The 17,580-nt window shown below is 57.3% G+C and overlaps 1 protein-coding gene across 1 annotated transcript in view; it reads left to right on the forward strand.

Moving 5' to 3' along the window:
• Positions 1-17,580, forward strand: part of CRISPLD2 (cysteine rich secretory protein LCCL domain containing 2) — a 64,892-nt gene that overhangs the window by 18,733 nt on the left and 28,579 nt on the right. Inside the window, exons 3-8 of the mRNA XM_070612414.1 lie at positions 1,513-1,631; positions 4,354-4,486; positions 4,932-5,047; positions 9,129-9,229; positions 13,813-13,956; positions 15,656-15,716. Of these exons, the coding sequence (XP_070468515.1) occupies positions 1,513-1,631; positions 4,354-4,486; positions 4,932-5,047; positions 9,129-9,229; positions 13,813-13,956; positions 15,656-15,716 (674 nt within the window). The remainder of the gene's footprint in view (positions 1-1,512; positions 1,632-4,353; positions 4,487-4,931; positions 5,048-9,128; positions 9,230-13,812; positions 13,957-15,655; positions 15,717-17,580) is intronic.

Consider the following 17,580-nt stretch of genomic DNA (forward strand, 5'->3'; position numbering starts at 1 on the left):
AGGAAGGAGAAGTCCAACCTCTGTGCACGATGGGGGTCTCCCACCGGGAACGAGGGCTCAGATCTGCCGAGATCTGCTGTGTAAAGGGAGCAGCAGGCAGATGGCCCCCCAGAAGGCAGGAGGTGGCTGCGTTTATCCACAGGCCTGTCCCCCACTGAGTGTGGCCCTGGAGGCGTTAACCCTCTGGTCCATTTCCGGCTGGGCCTGGGCAGTGGGGAAAGATCCGAGGCAGAAGGGGCACAGAGCATGGTGGGCACTCAAGGTGGGGCACTGTTGGTGAGAGAGGAGTCTGGGGGAACCCAGAATGTCCACTGTAGCTGAACTGGGAGGTCTTGCCCATTTCATGCGTTTCATGCAGGACTTGCCCCCTGGATGTGGAGGAGTCTCCGTCATCTTGGCCAGAAAGATGCGGCAGGCCAGGACGAGGAGAGGGCGCAGGCGGCTTCGCCGTGGTCCCTACTGGGGTCCCGTGGTTGGTTTAATAGCCTCCTTCTCAGGGCTCTGCCGGACATGCTTTCCCTGAGCTGCCTCCGTGTGCCGGGCTGGGCTGCCCAGAGTTGGGGGGACAGCCCCTCCCTGCCACCAGCCAGAGCGTCTGCCCGTGACTCCGGGGGGGCGGCACAGCAGCAGCTGGTGTGAGGCCCCGGGCGGGCGGCTGGGCGTCTGTCCCCTCAGAGAAGAGAAATGGCCCGCGTGCTCGGCGAACTGCGCTCTTTCCCCAGTGCTGTGTGTCCCAGGCCAGCTGGAGGCAGGAGGGGCCGCAGGCCCAGACCCCTGCCCACACCCCCGAGTCAGGAGGGGCTGTGCCCGAGGGAGCAGGACCAGGCGAGTCGAAGGCGTTTCTTCCTACTTTTTTTTTTTTAATAACAGTAAAATATACTTAACCTAAAATTTACCATTCCGAACTTTAAAAAAATTTTTTTTTTTTGGTGAGGAAGATTGTCGCTGAGCTAACTTCTGTGCCCATCTCCCTCTATTTTATGTGGGATGCTGCCACAGTGCGCCTTGATGATCAGTGTTAGGTCTACTCCTGGGATTTGAACCTGCAAACCCTCGGCCGCCAAAGCGGAGCCCGTGAACTTGGCCGCTATGCCACCGGGCCTGCCCCCCATTCCAACCTTTTCTAAGTGTTCAGTTCAGCGGCATCGAGGACATTCACACTATTGTGCACCCGTCACCACCATCCGTCCCCCGAACTTGTTCATCCTCCCGTTTCATGGATGGGGAAACTGAGGCTGAGAGGAGAAGTGACTTGCCCGGCGTCCCCGGCGAGTCAGAGGTGGGGCAGAAGCTCTGAGGGCAGCCTTGGGTCCGGCTCCTCTGAGCACTTTGCTGACCTGTCCCCTCCCGCTTGCTGGGCTAGGAGCCAACCAACATGCGCAGAACCCAGCGTCGCAGAAGCCATACCCAGCCCGTGGGGTCTCCCGGGGCCCCAGGCGGGGCGTCACTGCATTTCCGGTTCCTACACCCTCCCTGATTCTGACCCGGTGCCCGTCTCTCCCCCCACTGCAGACCTGGGACGACGAGCTGGAGAGGTCGGCAGCGGCGTGGGCCCAGGAGTGCATCTGGGAGCACGGGCCCACCAGCCTGCTGGTGTCCATCGGGCAGAACCTGGCCGTGCACTGGGGCAGGTAAGAGCTCCCGCGGCCCCCTGACCTGTGAGCTAGCCACCCCTGCTGAGCACCGACTGGGAGTCCGTTGTCGCATTTAGCCCTCAGATCACCCACCGAGAGAGAGACCACCCATGCCATTTGCAAGTGGGGAAACTGAGGCTCAGGCCCAGGGACACTTCCGAGTAACTGGCAAAATGGATGCGTGCCTGGTTGAGGACTCCAGCTTGGCGTTTGCATCCTGTCTGCTTGAAAGGGTTCTTGAGCCAGTTGCATCCAGCGGGAGGGTGGGAGCTGGCTTAGTGAGCGGGGAAAGCGGGAATGTGGCCTTGCAGTGGCCGTCAGTCCTGTCTTCTCCGCCCGCCCCCGCGTGTCTGCGTTCTGCTCTCTCGTTGGGGCTCAGCCGGGCTGCTCCCCCCTCACCTTCCCCTCCTCGTCCGTCCAGCCCCCCCGAGGCCTCCTGGCCTGGCAGCGCCTGCGCCCTCTTGCTGGACAGGGGCGCTCGGCAGCCGTCTGTTAAATGCCGCCCGCTGGCCTTCCCCCAAAGTCAGCTGGGCCATGTCACCCAGCACCCAAGCTGGCCGAAAGTCCCCCCCCGGGCTGAGGGCTTGTTTCATCAGAGCAGCTGGGAAAAATGTCTCCTGACCACTTAAGCCGTAGTGACCGATTTGTCGTTAGTGCCATGGAGTCGATTCCAACTCCTGGTGGCCCCTGCGTCCAGCAGAGCGGACCCTGCCTGGTCTGTCTGCGCTGTCCCCTCCCCCTCCGGGGCTCCGTCAGACGGTGCTCCCTGCTGTGCACAGGGTTTTCGTGGCCAGTGTTTTCAGAAGTGGGTGGCCAGGTCCTTCGTCCCAGTGTGTCCGGTCTGGAAGCTCTGCTGAAACCTGTCCACCGTGGGGGACGCTGCTGGCGTTGGACATGTCCCCTCACAATACAGGTCAGGGTTTGCCTGACACCAAACCCAGCTCTCTAAGGTCTGGACTTCAGCTTGACCCCCGAGCAGCTCCACCCTCCTCCAGGTCGATGCCCAGGCTGGGGACATGGTGGGTCTAGAGACGTGGCTTCATGGAATCGAATCAACACGGATTTTTCCTCTGGGGAATTCTGCTTTTTGTAAAATCAATCTTAATGATAGCATTAAAAGAAAATGTCTAAAGGGGAAAAAATCCAGCCTTCCACCGCCCTGCTCCAGCTCCGTTCGTTCTGCTGGCTCCTGGGTAGCGTCTGGCCGGGGGCCGGCATATTTTTACGCAGTTGTAACTGTGGCCAGGACGGCTTTTAATTCTTTCTTTTTTTTCCTTCTCATACAAGATCAAACGACTTTTCTCTTACAGAGCTGTCATGGTTATCGTCTCGTAAAGGCTGCCTGTGGGCCGTCAAGTTGACAGACCAACATTTAGCCGGTCCATTCTTGTAGCTTGTTTTTTTTTGTTGTTGTTGGCTCATTTGAGTTATTTCACTAGAATAACTCTGAGCACTAGGATTGATGGGGCCAAGGGCACAGACCTCCCCCTCTGGGTGAGTCCTGTTAACTCGCTTTCCAAGAGCACCCCTCCTTCGAAGGCCCCTCGGCAGCCGAGGGCCCTCCTCCCACGACCACCCAGCCTGGCCTTGGGTCTTCAGGAAAAGGGACGGGGTCAGGGCGGTGGGGGTCCTTCCGCGGGTGGCTCCCTTGCTGTGTGCGTGCCTTTCCCCAAGCTGGCCCAGGAGGAGAGGCCGTTTCCCGCCTCGTCACTGACTGCCACCGTCCCCTCCGGGCCTGACAGTCATTGTCACAAGACCCCTGACTGTCTCTCCCGCCGCAGTGCTCTCAGAAACCACCGGTGCCCCCCTGAGCCTTTTCTCTTTATCGAAACCACTTGTTTACACTTGCTGGTGACAGCCACCAGGCATTTGCACCCAGTTTATTTTCTCTCCTGGTAAGAAAATAACCGGTGCCAATGTGGCAGACGGGGCCGAGGCGAGGGGGCAGTGGCCACCCACGATGACCGGGGCTCTCCTCCTTACTGGGGGCGAGGGAGGGCTCCGGGGATAAAATCCTAGATAGGAAGTCTCCTAAAGGGTCTGCCCCGGGTTGGCAGCGCTCTGCGTCCCTCTGGGTTTCTGCGCCCTTGAGATTTCTGCCTTGTGGCTGCATCCTTGGGTCCCCCGGCAGCTGAGCAAGGAATCCAGTCATGACAATACGGAAACCTGAGGCTCTAGGTCCCTATTTGGGGGCTGACTGGGACCCGTCTGCCCTGTCATCCCCCAGCTTTCAGACCCTCCTGCTGTTGCGGGTGTCCCTTGCACGTCACCCATTCAGTTATTTCCTTACTATTTTTTTCTCTACGTTGACTTTCAATGGACTCAGATCTTAAATGGATTCTTATCTTAAGCGATAATATCTGTGAAATATGGGGTTCATGGGCAGCACAGATTTTCCCAAACGTACAGGGAAATAAATACATAATTGTTAACACACAAAGGACTCACTGGGGGCCAAAGTTCCGTGCAGACACAGGTGGCCTGTGGCCACCCAAGGACTCTCCTGGGACTCAGGGGCACTCCAGGGACGCCCAGCTGAGCTCCGGGCCAATTCCTTGGGCTTTAAGCACTTTTAACAGGCGCTGGTTGGGATTTGGGGCTGTTGCTCCCGAAGGAGCCCCTCTTGCAGCCTGCCCCGGGGGTGGCGGGGCTGCCAGCGTGGTCTCCGTTGGCTGGGTGTGTGGCAGCCGGGACGTAACAAGCTGATCTGCCCCTGCAGGTATCGCTCCCCCGGCTTCCACGTGCAGTCCTGGTATGACGAGGTGAAGGATTACACCTACCCCTCCCCCGACGAGTGCAAGCCCTGGTGCCCCGAGAGGTGCTCAGGGGCCATGTGCACCCACTACACCCAGGTAACGCCAGGGGGATGGCCGTGGCCTCGGCCCGGTGCCCAAGCCCATCACCCCCCAGCCCCGCGGGGTCACTGCCCAGGTGGAGACCAGCCCCATCTGTGCTGTCATTGCTTTAATACTTTCCTTTAATTTGGTGCCACTCAAAGTATAGCTGGTGGGCTGAGCTGTTTGTGACCTGTTCCCAAGGACGGAAACTGAGAGTAAGCACTAGAAACTTCCATGGCAATTTTACATTGCTGGGGCGTTTTCCTGGTCTGTGGTTTGGTTTTGTTTGTTCATGTTTTGGTTTTGTCTTGTTTTTCAAACAAATGTATGGATCATCAGTGGGTTAGGAAAAAAAATCTGGTCCTTCCGCTCTTGCCCCCCATACCTGATAGACGCAGCCAGATGAGGTCGCCCTGGTGTGCCACCCTTGAGCTCTGATGCACAGATGTCATCTTTTCAGATTGTCTGGGCCACCACCAACAAGGTCGGCTGTGCCGTGAACACCTGCCAGAGGATGAACGTCTGGGGAGAGGTGTGGGAGAATGCGGTCTACCTCGTCTGCAATTACTCTCCAAAGTAAGGACAAGCAACATGGTTTTATGGGTTGGGATGTGTTTGCCTGCCATGAAGGACCCAACTAAAAGTGGCTTAAATGGGGAAATCTCATCATTATTTCTTGTAACACGGTGTCTGGAGGTTGGTGCATCCAGCTTAGCTTAAGAGCTCAGCAGTGTCAATGAAGACTCAGGTTCTTTCTGTCTTTCTGCTGTACCATCCTCTCCTCATGGTCCCGTGATGGTTGCAGAGCACCAGCCATCACATGTTCCCAAGCAGAAGAGAGGAGAATGGTAGAAAAGGTTTTCTCTTAGGCTTTCTCACCCCTGGCTTACTTTCTCTTTATGTCATTGGCCGGGACTAGGCCACTCATGGACCAGAGGAAACAAGATTGCCCTAATTGACTTCGACCAAATGACATTGCCTTAATTGGCTTCAACCAATGCAGTTGTCCCAGTTGGCTTCACACGTCATCCCTGGGACTACCTGAGCCAGTCAGAAGCAGGAAGAGCTGTTGGCTGAGCAACCAGTAGGGTCTGCCATAGTGGTGTTTTTTTTTCTCTGAACGTATGCGGCAGATGGCCCTCCCCCTACAGCATCCTGATATCATCCCGTCTCATTTATCCCTTTCCTCCATCACCTCCATCGCTCATCAGACAAATATGTGCTGATTCTCGGAGAACTGCTCACCCAGTGCACAGCCTGCGATTTGCGTGCTGGCCGCCGGCCTGGCCGCCATCCTAGCACCGTGCCCTTCACACCACGGGCCCTTGAGGCATGTTTGCTCAGTTTCTGGAGGAAACAAGGATGACCTCATTTATTTGGTCTGGGTCGGGAGTGGCCGAGAGAAGGTGGGATGAAGGGGGAGTTGCTGAGGCTGGGAGGAAACAGAAGCTCCGTAAAGCACGTGGTGTGCCCGTGGTGGCGGGGTCTCAGTGGCCAGCGGGATAAGGGTGGGAGACTGTGTTGTGCTGGGGACGGACGCAGGCCCCCGGCAGGAGCAGGAAACTGGTTCTCTGTGGTGGGCTTCCTGTCCAAGTGGCAGGTGGGGAGTGAGGACTCATTCGATTCGCTCTTTTAGTTTTTATTTACTTATTTTTTGAGGAAGATTAACCCTGAGTTAACGTTTTCTGCCAACCCTCCTCTTTTTTTGCTGAGGAAGACTGGCCCTGAGCTAGCATCCATGCCCATCTTCCTCTACTTATATGTGGGACGCCTGCCACAGCATGGCTTGACAAGCGGTGCATAGGTCCGTATCCAGGATCCCAACTGGTGAATCCCGGGAGACCAAAGTGGAGCATGTGAACCTAACTGCTGCACCACCAGGCTAGCCCTCGATTTGCTCTTTACATAAAAAAATATACTTGAAGTCCCATCAGAAACGCAACTCTTCCTTTCTTTAGCCCCCACCCCTTTTCTTGAACAAAGAATAATCTACATACAGTAGAATATACTAATCCTAAGGGCCCAGCCTGATAAATTCTCACACATATTTATGTGTATTGGTCAGCTTGGGTCCCATAACAAAATACCGCAGCTGGGGGCTCCACCAGCAGACGTTTGTTTTCTCACAATTCTGGAGCCTGGCGTCCTGGCTCAAGGTCCTGCAGGGTCCGTTCCTGGTGAGGACTCTCTTCCTGGCTTTCAGACGGCCGCCTTCTCCCTGTGTCCTCACGTGGCCTTTCCTTGACCACACAGAGGGAGAGAGAGGGAGAGAGAGAGAAAGGGGGTGAGAGAGAGGGAAGGAGAGAGAGAAAGGGAGAGAGAGAGAGGGAGAGGGCGGGGAAAAAGAGGGAGGGACAGAGAGGGAAGGAGAGGGAGGGAGGGGGAGAGAGCTCTCTGGCATCTCTCCCCAGGTCATTAATCCCATCTCATCAAGGCCTCGCCCTTATGACCTCGTTTAACCTTAATTATCTCCTTGGAGGCCCCATCTGCGAATATAGCGACCCTGGGGGTTAGCGCTGCAGCATAGGAATTTGGGGACACAGTTCATTCCTCAGAATCCATCTACGCCTGTGTAACCCCTCCACATCAGGCCCGTGAACATTTCCAGGGCCCCAGGAGGCTCCCAATGCCCCCTGGAGAGGCCGCCTTTCTGGCCTCTCTCCCCGCCGGCCCGTCTGTCTGGTCTGGACCCTCCTGTGAGTGGACGGGAGAGACACACCCTCTTGTGCCCAGGTCTTCCTCTCAACCCCGTGTCTGTGAGACGCGTCCCTGGTACGCCGTCAGTGAGCCTTTCTCTTTGATTTCTGCGGGGTATCCGCCATGTCCAGTCTGAGTCCCTGGCTGTGCAGGACACGGTCCCAGGCCCCCGGCATGTGGGCAGCAGCCGAGAGGGTGGGCTCAGCTCCCTGCGGGTGAGGCCAGGGGATGGAGTCTTGTACCTCAATGTCCTGTGCGCGAGGGGAGGACACTTACTCACAGGCTGTGGAAGGTCGGGCGTGTCCGGGGCAGGGCGTTGGCGGGCCTGGCCCCCAGCCACACTCCACAGATGCTATCCGAGTGCTATGGCCCGGGAGCGTCTGAGGGTGGCGTGTCTTTGAGGAAACGTGGAACCCCAGGTGTGCTGGGGGAGAGGGACGAGCCCGTCCCGGAACCCAGATCGGATGGAGCCCTGGAGGCTCACGCGGCAGTGGACAGGTCGGGTGGCGCTCTTGGTCCCTGGGCTATGGTCCGCGTGGGGACTCACCCGAAGACACCTCCAGAGTCCCCAGCAGCCTGAACGGCCCGGCAGAGGAGGTCAGCCGAGCGGGGGCTGTAGCACAGGTGGAGGTGGGGTGTGTGCCAGGACGGTCCCCGCCCGCCCTCTCACCTGATCCCCACGCGGCCCTCAGTGATGCCACTCCGCTATTTTGAGCCGCCGGAGGGCAAACAGAGAGTGTGTTTTCTGCAGTTGTCTTCCGGCCAACAGCAGCAGGACCCCGCCCTGGCCTCCCTGGAAAGCCATCAGCATGTCACCCGGGCAAGCCTGTTGATTTAGCAAAGGCTGGGAGAGCACGGAGCTGCCCCGGGAGCAGGGCCCGGGCGAGGGCGTCCACACAGTCGCTCCCTTCATGCTCACGACAACCTCCCGCCATGACCCCATCTCAGAGGGGGAGTGGGCGGGGGTCCCAGCCAGGGAGTCTGCTCTGTCCTGCCTGGCTGGAGGAGGCTGGGGCCAAGCTGGGCCTGGCAGCGAGGCCCCAAATCTCCTTCCCGAGTGAACAAATGGATGACTGGGGCAACCACGAAGGAAGTTTCTAGAACAAATCACAGAGACTGGTCCCCAGTCACTCGCTGTTCCGGCTTGTGCTGCCAAAGGCCTAGGGGCTGTGAGACAGGCTTGGGAATTCTGGCACCACCTGCTACCTGGCCCCTGCAGCAATCCCAGCCTGCGGCCTCCGGTTTTCCTGGCCTGGGAACTTCAGAGGGAGGTGATGGCATCTGGGATGCCCCGAGGAAGCTTGGTCCAGCCCCGAGAGCAGAGTGTGGTCAAAGGCTCTGAGCCCCACAGCCTGGGTTCAAATCTGAGCCCCTCCACTCATTCTCTGTGTGACCTCAGACAAGGCACTTAACCTCTCTGAGCCTCAGTTTCCTCCTCTGCCAAAAGGTTGAATTCCAGCCCATCCCTCCTGGGGTGTTGGAAGGGTGGAGTGACCCGGGCTGGGTATGGGGTAAGAGCTCAGTAATCACGAGGTACCCCCTAGAACATGCTGGCTTTTACTCATTTGAGAAATGGCTTAAAAGGCGTCCCAGCAGCTTTCTAGTGCAGGGTGGTTGGGGCTGGGGTCAGGGGGTAGCTGACAATGTTCTGAGGTGTGGGAGGGGGAGCAAAAGGGTCGATGTGGGGCCGGTGGGGTGTTGGCACGCACACTAACGCAACAGGACAAAGATGCCAGGGAGAAAGACGTGTCGTAGCTCCAGACTGGGGTTCTTCTAGAATTCTCCAGCCTCTCTGTGCACAGGAGGGACCCAGGGCAGCTGCCTTTCCCCCCTGACACAGCGCACCCCTTTCCTCTTCCCCTCTGGGTTTGGGGCCCCGAGAGGCCCAGGAAAGGAGAGGCGCAGCCCTGGGCCCTCGGGTGGCGGCCCCTCCTGATGGGTGTCTCTGCTCTGTCTTCAGGGGGAACTGGATTGGAGAAGCGCCCTACAAAAACGGCCGGCCCTGCTCTGAGTGCCCGCCCAGCTACGGAGGCGGCTGCAGGAGCAACTTGTGTTACCGAGGTAGGAAATGACAAAAACCGCTGGGGACGGGTTTCCCCTCTGGTCTGCAAGCCATCCAACAGCTGCCACAACCGGGGAGAACCAGACAGGGATCCAGGGCGCCCCCTCCCCGCCCAGAGCAGCCCCCCCAGCAGCCTTGTGTGCGTGATGAGCCGGGCCCCATCTCCAGACTTGGGGCTCAGACCCCAGCTCCCTGGGGACCCGCGCCACCCCGGGATGTCCCACGGTAGGCTTCTGCCCCGTGCAGTGTGGACCCTGGCACAGCCCTGCCCTCGTGGGTGCTCACAGTTTGGTATAAAACAGACAACAAACAAGGAATGAAAACAAGTGACATGACTGTGAGCTCCAGGCCAGGCAGGGGTGGTCCCTCCGGGAGGCTGGACACCTTCCCTCCCATCCTGTCGGCCCATCGGCCGCCCCCTGTTTACGTCTTTCTCATCCTTCCCCGACTTGTCGTGAACGTGGATGATTCCCCCCACCCCCGCCCGGGCTCGGCCGGGACCGGAGCTTTCCGAGGCCGCCCGCCCATTCCGCCTACTCCGCTGCGTGTGTGGTGTCGGCCACTTGGGATGTCCCCACTTTCTCCGCTGCTATAAATAATGCACGTTTTCCGTGCCTGAGCCTCTTTCACCTTTTGGAATATTTCCTCGGCTCCGTCCCAGAAGGGGCACACCTGGGCCCACGGGGCTGACCACGTGTCTGTGGCCGAGCTGGGTTTTCACGTGGCTGCATCACCAGGCCTCTTGAGGGCTGAGAAGCCCCTTTCAGCAGGGCCGGGCAGGCCAGGGAGCAGCCCTCGGTGCCGGGCCTCCCCTGCCAGGGGGCCGTGGGGTCAGGCCCGTGGGCTCGGGGAGGAGCAGCAGACAGGCCAGGGCAGGGGTCCCCTACTCCCAGCTGCGCCTCCTTGTCTTGGAGAGGGGCCTCCCCACACCCATCTTTAGTGAAATCTTCCTGGCTGTGCCCCCTCTGGTGCCTGGATTCACGAGACAAGAGTGAGTTTGACGGTCCGGCTTTAAGAATATCGACCTGCCACTTGCCAGCGGTGGGCCCGTGGGCAGGTCACTTCATCCCCCTGAGCCTCAGTGTTCCCGTCTGAAAATGGGGGTGATGGTGTCGACCCCTGGGGGCGTGGGAGGACTAGAGAAGACTGCAGGCTGAGGCTGACGCGCAGGCTGGTCAGCTCCCTTCCCCAGGGTGCCAGTGAGGCGGGTCTGGGGCCACTGTCCCCAGAGGCTCAGAGCCTGAGTGCTGATGTGGGGAGCGAGGGAGGGACGCCCGCTGGGGCTTCTCCCTGGGTCTCCCCTTGTTCTTTGCTCAGCCCTGACACGTCACAACGCTGCTTTTGAAGTGCATCGGCCCCTCCGGGAGGGGGCTCCCTGGGTGCACCCAGGGCGGTCCGGGTTAAGGGCAGGCAGAGCGAACTCATCTCTGCCCTTCCTGCTGTGTGTGCTCGAGCATACTGCTGGCTTTCTTTGAGTCTCAGTTTCCCCGTCTGCAACAGTGACAACAATGGTCCTTCCCTGCGATATTTGCGTGGAGGCCACAGCGACAAGGGTGTGAGTTGCTGGCACAGCAACCTGCACATAGTCAGTGCTTTACCAACACGCTCTTTAGCTCCTTGGAGAAGTGGTGGCGGAGGGGTAGGGCTGCACTGATCACCTTGCACGGAACCGTTCCTCGCCTGGTGGGGACCATTGGCCTGCGCCCAGCCTGGGGCCCTCATCCATCTCAGGAACCTGGCAGACATCTTCTCCTCCTTGGAAACACAGCTCTGGTGTCACCCCTCCTCCAGGGAGCCTTCCCTGACTACTCAGACAGGCAGCACACCTGCCTCCATGCCCTTACTGCACCCAGACTCTCTGGGACCCCGATCACCTGTTGGAACCGCCGGTTCACTGTGGGGCCTCCGGGGCACGTAGCAGGTGTGTTCTGCATGCTGTACGTATACCCCCTAAACCCACAGAGGGTCGTTTTAAAAGAACAGATGCCCACCAATATACCCTAGATGCTGGCTTACCCACCCAGAGAAGCCTCTGTGCTTGTTTCTTTATTTTTGGTGGAAAATGCCCAACTTCGCCTGGCCGGCATCCCAGTTTTCTTAGCTAACCGTGTGGAAAGTGTCCTGGGAAGCAGCTTATCTGCGTAAGCTCCTTAAGTGTTACTGAGGGTGCCTGGCAAAGCCTTGACCTGTGATAGAGAGGGCGCAGGGATAAGGATGGGCCGTAAGAGCCGTCTCCAGCCCTCCAGCCCGGCTTCGGGGAAAGGCAGTTTGACTCCCAGCTGTGTGAGCTTGGACAGGTTGCCTAGCCTCTCTGAGCCTGTTTCCCCATTTGCCTCCTCGGGCCATGAGAGGATGACGCCAGAGCATGCCAGGGAAGGGCCTAGCCGGCGGGTCATCATCTGGTCTGAGTTCAGTCAGTGTGAGCTGTGAGCTTTGTTACCACTCAGAGAACCCGGTGGGAGTCTGCAGAATGACGTAAGCGACGCGATGCGCCCCGAGACCCCTGGTCAGCAGCTGGACGGTCACCTTGCTGTGAACTCCGGCGCCGAATTTCGCCAGGCCTGCGCTGGCCCCCACGGGGGACCTTAATTAGCATGTGCTCAAATACAGCCCGTGCGCTGGGGGAGCCTTTGCCTTTTCATGTGTGCGTCTGACGGGGAGGACCGTCTGCCCGTTTTCTTAAATAGCGAGCCCTCAAATGCTTTAGGCTGCTTCTCCAGACTATACTCGGCTAAATAAAGCCGCGATTATGAGCTATGAAAATCCGAAAGGCCAGTGGAAGAAAGCCCAGCTTATTCCAGAGGCAGCTCGGGCTTTCAGTGAAGGGCAAGGCTGAATCACCACGTTGACGGGCAGGGCAGCCCGAGCCTGCCGACGCGCCCACGGCCTTGCAAACCCAGGTCTTCCTAAAGATTCCACCTATAGCTTCGGGCTGCAAATGGTGTTTTCACAGTTCCCTTCCTGATTGTCTTTAAACTGCACTGGGACTTTTTTCCCCTCCCCAAAAGAATTCAAAGACAGAATTCTTTGGGGTTTTCGATGATCCTTCAGTCAGTGAATTTCGTTGAGCAGCTACTGTGTGCTGAGAGCTGGGTGTACGGGGACGAGAAGCGGGCTGGCTCCCGGCCTCGGGGAGTTTACAGCCGGTGGAAGAGGCAGGTGGCCGTGAAATTGCAGCCGGGATGTGCTGCCCGGGAGCAGTACGCGGCGGTCCACGAGTCCTGATAAGGATGGAAACAGGACTCAGGGTTGCCGTTGGTCCCCTGGCTTAGATCCCATTCATTCTCCTCTGGGGACTGGGTTGGCCCGGGCCCTGGTTGTGGGGTTGGGAATCAGCTTCCAAGTATCCCAGCCTCGAAAAGCATCGGGGAACCACTCCTGTGGATGCTTGCGTCGCATAGACACGAGACACGTGGTCTGCCCCTTAGAGAAGGAAGATCATTGCTCTGAAGGGGAAGTAGGAATAAGGCTGGGGGATTGACAAACACTTGATGGGACTTGAATTTTAATCCAGTGACACAAAGAGGCCTGCGAGGGGCCTCACTGGTCCTCCTTGCAATCGTTCTTACCCAAACCCCTTGAAGTCGTCTTCACTGGAGGAGCTCAGAAGGCAGGGCTTTCCAGCTCTGGCCACAGACATCTGCAAGGGGTGCGAGTGTGTGCTGTAAAGATGCCGAGGGCCCCGCAGGGGACGTGCACATCAGCTCACCTTTGATAAGGCCACTCGAGCAAATTAAAACAGCAGTATTTGCTCTGCTTTGGCTGGAATTTGGTCTCCTGGTGGCCTGATGACAGATTCTGGTGAGCAGTTAATAGTTGTCTTTCCTGATGAAAACTGGAAGATAAATAAACTAAGTAAATGCAGTTTGCTTGGTTAAAATATTTTCGAACTTAGGGATCATGGTCATGGTTGGAGAAATAATATTTGGGTGGGAAAAAGATTGGGACCCAATGAACCTTTTTTTTTAAACCGGGTGTTCCTGGCAATGTTATTGGGCAGCGAAACTTCCATGCGGAGAAAGGAGTTGGGTTGGTTAAGAGATCTTGACTCGCGGGAGTGGAGAAGCGAGTGGGATGTGCTTGGTGAGGTCCAAGGGCACTGAGCACAGAGGGTTGGGTCTTCGTGCCCCATAATGAGCACGTCAACAGGGAAGACCCTCCCCCATGGAAAAGCTGGGGCCGGAAGGACCTCCGGGAACACAGCTCCGGTTTGGGGTCGGAGGATGTGGCAGCTTCCTGAAGCTGCTGCTTTGGGTGGAGGGGGCTGTGCAGGGGGAGATGGGGCAAGAAACCATGATGCTGATGCAGGGTTGGGGGGTCCTGGAGCCTCGGCTCGGCCCGCTGCTCTCGGGTCCAAAGCAGGCGCAGTGAGTGAGAGCCCGGCCGCCTCACCCGGGCTGGGGGACCTCCGCCCGGCCAGCGCTGCTCTGACATGTCACTTTCTCTTTGCCGCTGAAATGACTCTTTGTGGAAGCAAACCTCAGTCAAGTTTAGTTTCCAAATTGGTCTTTTTTTGCCCCAAAGTGCATTTGGTTGAATCCCAGTATGTTATTTTTCCTTTTTCTCCCTCTCCACTATTAAGAAGAGACTTACGACCAAAAGCCCGAAACGGACGAGATGAACGAGGTGGAGGTGGCTCCCGTCCCTGAAGAGAAGCACGTCTGGGTGCAGCCGAGGGTTGTCAGGCCCACCAAGCCCAAGAAGACCCCTGGGGTGAACTACATGAGTGAGTCGGCTCCGTCCCCTGCCCCCGCCTGCCCTCCAGCTGCCTCGGGAAGGGCCCCGTTTGCTCTGGGGGGTGGGGTGGGGGGGAGCTGGCGGGCTGAGAGGTCTCCAGGTCAACAAACAGCGGGGAGCAGGGTGGGGTGGAGTTTGCAAAAGCACAACCCGAAGACATTTTTAAAAAGTGGTATTTTTTAAGTCATTTCAAAAGCACGCAGGGGGCCACCCCTGTGGCCAAGTGGTTAAGTTCATGTGCTCCACTTCAGCAGCCTAGGGTTTCGCTGGTTCAGATCCTGGGTTCAGACCTACACATGGCTCATCAAGCCATGCTGTGGTGGCATCCCACAAAGAAGAACTAGAATGACCTACAATGAGGGTATACAACTATATGCTGAGGCTTTAGGGAGAAAAGAAAAAAAAAAAGAGAAAAAGAGGAAGATTGACAGCAGATGTTAGCTCAGGGCCAATCTTCCTCACCAAAAAAAGAAAAAGAAAAAAAGCATTCTGGGAGTTGTGCTTGGGTGGCATTCCCCGCCCCCCCCCCAGGCACGTATTTTAAGGTTAGACCTTGTCTTTTCCAAGGGGACCTGGGCTGAAATTAGGTTCCTTTCGGAAGCACTGGCCTCCCTGAGGGAGAGTTCAGAGGGCTTCTTTCCCTCATACTGGCTGTGACTCGGACGTCACTGGACTCTTGGAGATTGATTTGTTCATCCATAAAATTGGGGCCACAATGCTAGTACAGGGTTGCCATGAGGGTTCTTTGTGGTAACGTGGGCCACTCCGTGTCTTTCCCCCAGAATTTCCACCTGTTTGATCATTCTGTAGCTTTCTTGGCCAGGAAATACGCTGATGCTGTCGTTTGTCCAGAAGGTCAAAGCGGTTCGTTCCACTGGGTTTTTTTTCTTTTTCTTCTTTTTTTTTTTTTTAGGAAGATTAGCCCTGAGCTAACTGCTGCCAATCCTCCTCTTTTTGCTGAGGAAGACTGGCCCTGAGCTAACATCCATGCCCATCTTCCTCTACTTTATGTGTGGGACGCCTACCACAGTGGTGCCATGTCCACACCCGGGATCTGAACTGGCGAACCCTGGGCCGCTGAAGCGAAACGTGCGCACTTAAGCGCTGTGCCACTGGGCTGGCCCCAGTTTTTTTTAAATAATGTAAAATTACAAAATAATGTATGTCTTTTTGTCAAACTATAACGCTAATCCCAGATTCTGATATGTCCCTATCAAATAAACGAGGAAGGAAAGCTTGCAAAGGCATCTCGGTGTGGGCGAGGGGAGACAGGTGAGAAAGGCCGGTCCCGCCTCACAGTCTGGGTGAGGCTTGTAGGTCCTGCTCTCCAGAACCCAGGGGGCTGCGGGGCCCTCGGTGTGTGCCAGGCTTCCTTCCAAGACAACATTGACCTCCTCATTTAATGCTCACAGAAACAGCGACCACTGTACGTATCCCATCATTTGTAGCTGAGTTGAACCTCAGAGAGGGGAAGTAACGTGTCCAAGGTCACATCACTACTGTGAAGTGGTGGATCTGGGATTCGAACCTCACAACCGAGGCCTGCTGCCATGGGGCAGTGCTCCTGCTCTCGTTATGGCATGCATTCCAGAATGTTCCAGAAAGTTCTTTGGAGTCGGGGTGGGGTCTGACTCAGACTCCTCCTCTTGCTTCTTTCCGTGACGTATATTTCTGCGTTTCTCTCCTAGCCCAAGTTGTCAAGTGTGACACCAAATTGAAGGACAAGTGCAAAGGGTCCACATGCAACAGGTAAGGTCCCGGCCGGGTCCCTCTCTCGCGGCTGCCTAGCCCCCTGAAGCACCTGCTGTGCCGTGTGGGTCGTGTGGTCAGTCAGTTGACGGCCACCAGAACCAAGCTGGGTAGAAACCCACGGAAAAATGGTACCCCGTACTTTTAGCACAAAAGTGTGCCAGATTGAGTGGGGAGTAACTCCGCTTGCTTCGTGCCATGAATTAGACTGACCACAACGTCTCAGCATTTCCTCTGACTGCCACCATTCAGTGAGGGCTTGGCCCGCAAAGATGATCCATTTCTGTCAGCCCGGACCGGGGTTCCCCAGCCTTGGCACTGCTGACATCTAGGGCTGGATGATTCTTTGCTGGAGGGCGCTGTTCTGTGCACTGTAGGATGTCGAGCAGCATCCTTGGCCTCGACCCGCTAGATGCCGGGAACACCCTCCCCCCTAGTTGTGACGACCAAAAATATCTGCAGAAATTTCCCGAAGTCCCTAGAGGGGTAAAATTGCCCCCAGTGGATAAGCTTTGACCTACAGAGTTGGCTAAGCTCTGGGTCTCCTACCTGGACATGTGTTCCAGTCAAGTATTTCATCCCCACTGGGGAGGAGGTGCTCAAACTACAGATGCTCTAGGCCGTTGGTTCAAAAGGGATCCCCAAAGTGTAGGAATGCCAGATGTGCTAGAGACGCGGAGATCTTGACCAATGTTTTTGCGCGGCTGGGGGCTCCATCCCGCCTTTGTGTGTGAAGGTGGTTACAGGGCAGCCCGGAGTGCTGTGCAGGGAGGACCAGGGCGGGGGCAGAGCGAGGCACGTGTGAGCCGCACTGTCAGCCGTTGGCAGACCCGGCAGGACTGCCGTAGAGCCTGAGTGGGCCCGCTTCCCAGTGGGCCCCACCGGAGAAAGCGCTGCCAGTGTCTCCTGCAGGACGTGAATGGATTCATCCAGCGGACGGAGTCGTTCAGCGCTGTCCATTCAGAAGCCGGAGAGTGTCTGCCAAGAAGAGCGAGTCTGGTTTGGCAGGGCAGCTGCTGGGCTGCTCTTTCTGGCAGCGGACGGCCAACAGGTGCAGCAGCCTCATGCAGAGAACGTCAGGGTCACAGCAGGACAGCCGTGCCATCGGTGCGGGGGCCTCACTTGTCCTCCTTTGGATTCCGGCATCTGCTCCTCCAAAGCCGAATGGCCTTGTTTGAAGCACATGCTGCAAAGAGAAGAGAGCGGGTTCTATTTTATCCCACGGGGATTTGGAATTCAGTTTGCCAGGAGAACGCCTCGCTCAGCCTTGGCAGGAATGTAGACTGAGCTACCCAGGATGGGGTCGTTCCAGGGGCTCACACGTCATCCCCCGAGCCTCTGGCGAGAAGCCAGCAAGTCCTGCAAATTAAAGCCAGTCGATTGTGGGTGAGATGAGCCGGATGTGGCTCGGCGATGGGTGGTGGAGTAACGGTCCCCGTCTTTGGGCACCGTCTTCAGGAAGGGGTGTCCACTCTGCAAACTCCAGGTCTGAGATTTTCAGAACACTCCAGGGTTGTCCCTTTGTGAGGATGGGCCTGTGTGAACCACAAGGTCGTCACAGGAGCATCACCCCTGTGCACTCAGCCAGAAAGAAGGACGGAGTTTGGAGAACATCGTTTGTCAGCCAGGATCGAAAGAGTTCCGGAGCCGGGGGGAGACGGGAGCCTCCCCAGGCGGGGAGGAGGCGGGGATCGGCCCGCGAAGACTGTTAGAGGCCTCAACCGGGAAATGTAACCCGCCCCAGCTGCAAACACGGGAACCCCCTCGGCTCTCTCCTGGGAGCTGTCCTGCCTCCCGGGCCATCAGTTTTTCGCACGTGGTACTTTTGCAAAAATAACATCTACTGGATTTTTTTTCTGACTTT

Source organism: Equus przewalskii, chromosome 3 (genome assembly GCF_037783145.1).
Source record: "Equus przewalskii isolate Varuska chromosome 3, EquPr2, whole genome shotgun sequence".
Classification (NCBI taxonomy): domain Eukaryota; kingdom Metazoa; phylum Chordata; class Mammalia; order Perissodactyla; family Equidae; genus Equus; species Equus przewalskii.